The sequence below is a fragment of the Austrofundulus limnaeus genome, unplaced genomic scaffold (assembly GCF_001266775.1).
Source record: "Austrofundulus limnaeus strain Quisiro unplaced genomic scaffold, Austrofundulus_limnaeus-1.0 Scaffold58, whole genome shotgun sequence".
Taxonomy (NCBI): Eukaryota; Metazoa; Chordata; class Actinopteri; order Cyprinodontiformes; family Rivulidae; genus Austrofundulus; species Austrofundulus limnaeus.
Genome location: NW_013952460.1, coordinates 1,074,041 through 1,077,595, shown reverse-complemented (window position 1 = coordinate 1,077,595; position 3,555 = coordinate 1,074,041). Strand labels below are relative to the sequence as shown.

At 38.1% G+C, this 3,555-nt stretch overlaps 1 protein-coding gene across 5 annotated transcripts in view; it reads left to right on the top strand.

The window, feature by feature from the left end:
- The window catches only part of foxp1b (forkhead box P1b), a 230,273-nt gene that overhangs the window by 163,050 nt on the left and 63,668 nt on the right, over positions 1 to 3,555 (top strand). For all 5 annotated transcript variants that reach the window (XM_014009469.1, XM_014009467.1, XM_014009470.1 and 2 more), the window contains one exon: positions 3,019 to 3,138. In XM_014009469.1, the coding sequence (XP_013864923.1) occupies positions 3,019 to 3,138 (120 nt within the window). The remainder of the gene's footprint in view (positions 1 to 3,018; positions 3,139 to 3,555) is intronic.

Below are 3,555 nucleotides of genomic sequence, written 5' to 3'. Positions count from 1 at the left end.
TTTTTTTTTTTTTTGTCGTTGTGAACAATCATAGTCTTAGAGTCAGAGCCTGGTTCACGCCTCTTTAAAGTTTCTGATGCTGTTGTACATTAAAATATACAACTAACTACTTTTTATTGTTATCAGAGCTGCAAAACTGAAAGCAATTTATTTATGTGAAGTTAAAGAATAAAGAAAAATGTATTCCACTGAAAGAAAAATGTATTCCACTGTTGAGACAATATTGGTTATTTATGTTAATAAACTTTTTATGTCATAAAACAAATGAATTAAACTTTGCGTGGCTTCAAGAAGCAAACCCACACTTTTATAATTTGTTTTATTCCAGTTTTAGTGTTTTCTTTTAATTTTTGACCCCCTTGAATTGACAGTTCAGTCCTGCTTCCAATTTGTTTTCTTTTTCCTTTTTTTACGATATTTCTTTTAATCAGGTTTGAAGCTGCTTGCAAGTAAAGACTCACTGCTGAAGATGTAAAATGTAAATATTGGCCTCATGCGTGGAAGTGAATCTTGCTCACTAACTTCTGAGTTTGACTTTAAAGACTTTCTATATGAGTGTCTTTTGCCTCGAGGGAGTTCCCCCTCCAATTTCAATGCAAAACAAAATTAAACATGCAGAATACAATATGTTGGTCATGGAATGAGATGGGGTACAGGGACAGCAGCATTCTGCTTTACAGTCAAGAATGATGAGGTGTACAGTCAGTAGTGTGGCCTCTCTGTAGCCTGTGGGTTTATTAATGTCTCGATGATGTCATCTTCCAGCCATGTGTCTGGGAGGATCAGTTCCATCATACAGCTTCATTCTTCTTTCCTCGTCCTGACTTTTACTGCCGCCTGTTTTTGCAGCTATCTGTTTTTGTTTGCTCATGCCGCTTTCTGCAGTTTGGCTGCGCTGATTTTCTCACAGTCTTATTCAGGTTTCACTTACTTTCTTGCTCATGTTCTTTTCCTCTTTTGTGCTCTGTGGTTTTTCTCACCATTTTCTTGCAAAGTATTCCACTAATTCACTATTCAGTAAAGTTCACTAAAGTGATTGTAGAGCGGAGAGGTTGTGTAAGAGATGAGTTCAGATGCACTCCTGGAACCATTAGTTTGATTGTAAGAGAAATCTTCTGTGGAGAATGGAAAGAATGAGGCCAGTTATTTACTCAGATGGTTTACTGGTGGAGGTGTGAGGCTGGCCAGCTCACTGTGGGAACACAACGCTTGCTTTTCTTGGTATCGCTGGCCGTTTTCAAGACCACAGTGTTTTTTTCGCCCCCAGCTCTCTCCAGCTTTGTTTGCTCTGGATGGCATGTTTGATTATTTATCGTAAGGGAAAAGGGAGTAGCTGGAGCAATAAACATGTGACTGCACTGTATTATGTTTTCCACTGAGAAGGCCGTGTCCTTTCACAGATATTCGAAGCAGCCATAGAGTCTTTTATTTGCTTTCTAGAGGGGAGGATTTCTGAGAGTAAGGAGGATCAAAAGCACAGATTAGGGTCTTTGACATTTTGTGTTTGCTGTAAGTGCAACTTATCAACAGAAAAATATTTCCTCTGGATGGCTGTGCAAGATTTTTTTTAATGCTTTTCTTTGTCTGTGAATTTATTTTAACATCCGTTAATTATTTATGCTCACCGTAGCTTTATGACTGAAAAGGAGAGTAAGAGGATTATCACCCGCTGCCAAAGGCGAGGCGATAACGTTTTGTGTCTGTGTGTGTGTTTATCTTTCTGTAGCGCTGGTAAAATGTGTCATGAACTATTGGRCAGATTTTTATTCAAATCTAAGAAAGTACCATAATCATTTTATATATCTGCAACTGGTTACCTTTGAAGTCAGTCCAATTCAACATGACCACCACAACTAACCAATCTTAAACAACACAAAAAAAATAAATGACTCAAATCAGACATTGAAATGTAATTCAGTGTTATTAGCTGAAAATAATTCCCATGGCACATTTCAGGTACGTACAGAAGACATGAGCGTTTGCAGTATTGCATGAGATTATGCATAGGCCTGTCACCATAACATATTTTGCTGGACGATAAATTGACTCAAAGTATTGTGACAAACAATTATATTGTTTGGAGACCATTTTAAACTAATATAATGATAGYCCTCGAGTTTTATTTTGAAGTTTATGAAATTTATGTACGTAAAAAAAGTTTACAAACTGAGCCAAACCACTGATTGGGAAAATAACACAAAATCCCTTCCCACCTCCTCTATCCAAGCCGGCACAATTTATTCTTTGCATCTTCCTCTGGCTTCACAAAATAACTGCAGTCACCCTCACGCAACTTAYGACATTTACGGAAGTTTACAAAATTTATATCAAGTTAAAGCTGGACCAACACAWAACAGCTACTGAAGCTGTAACATCACTTCCTCCTCTRTCCAAGCTGGCACACTTTATTCTTTTGTGTCTTCCTCTGGCTTCATAAAATAATTGTGATCACCTGCACACTGCTTATGACRTTTATAGAAGTTTATGAAATTAACATAGTGTAAAAAAACAACTCTTGGCAAACCCAAGGTCCGGCATGGTGTCTTGAGACATCATCAGCTAAAATACTGCGTTGGAAAACCGAAGACGCTCTTCTGGCTAAATGCCTGTCCACAGGGCTCTCATGCCATAGAGGTGATGAGACCATTCACATGGTAAATACCTGACGCCAGAGTTCACTCCTCCCTATGCTAACGAGCAGAAAAGAAAACAAACAAGCAGGCAAATGAAAATGATCAACCTCATTTTAATTTACCGTGCRATTAATTGATTTAATGCTTATCGTGACTGGCATATGCATAATGCCATTTACAAGCTTTGACTAAAACATATTTTTTTTTCTCATAAATGATTTCAGTTTATGTCTTTGGCATGAAAGTGGCAGGCAATATTAAATCCTTTAAGGGATGCTAGACCCTTACTTGTGTTTGATGCCTATCATTAGGCAAGTGGAATATTGCTGTAAAGGGCCACATGAAATAGCTTTGAACACTTTTTGTTTTTATTTCTCTCTCTCAGGCGCTCCAAGTGGCTCGGCAAATTCTTCTCCAACAGCAGCAGCAACATCAGCAGCAGCAGTCTCAACAAAACCTGGGCCGTAAATCCCCCAAAGCAAGCGAAAAGCAGCAGAGCCTGCAGGTAACATTATTATGTTGTCTTTCTCCGATACTTTCATGTTGCATATTAACACATTGTTTTCAGGCGGTTTCGCTTATTTAACTCTGTGGTTACCGAATTGAAAAAGAAAATAAAGAAAAAGTGCAGCTCTCGGAAAAACAAAATGTGCAAAAAAAAAAAAGTACAGCGCTGGTCTAAGTTCATAAACAGGAAATTAAAATTAGCAGTGCAGCATTTGCAGATATGTGTCTCCTGTGTTATGTGTGATTTAGCAGCGTGCACGCACACATTCGACCATCCAAATCTTGACAGAATTTGTAAAACAGAAATGAGCTTTTTACAGCATGAATCCAAGACTGTCAGAAAATAAGTGTATATATGTGTGTGTGTGTGTGTGTGTGTGTGTGTGTGTGTGTGTGTGTGTGTGTGTGTGTGTGT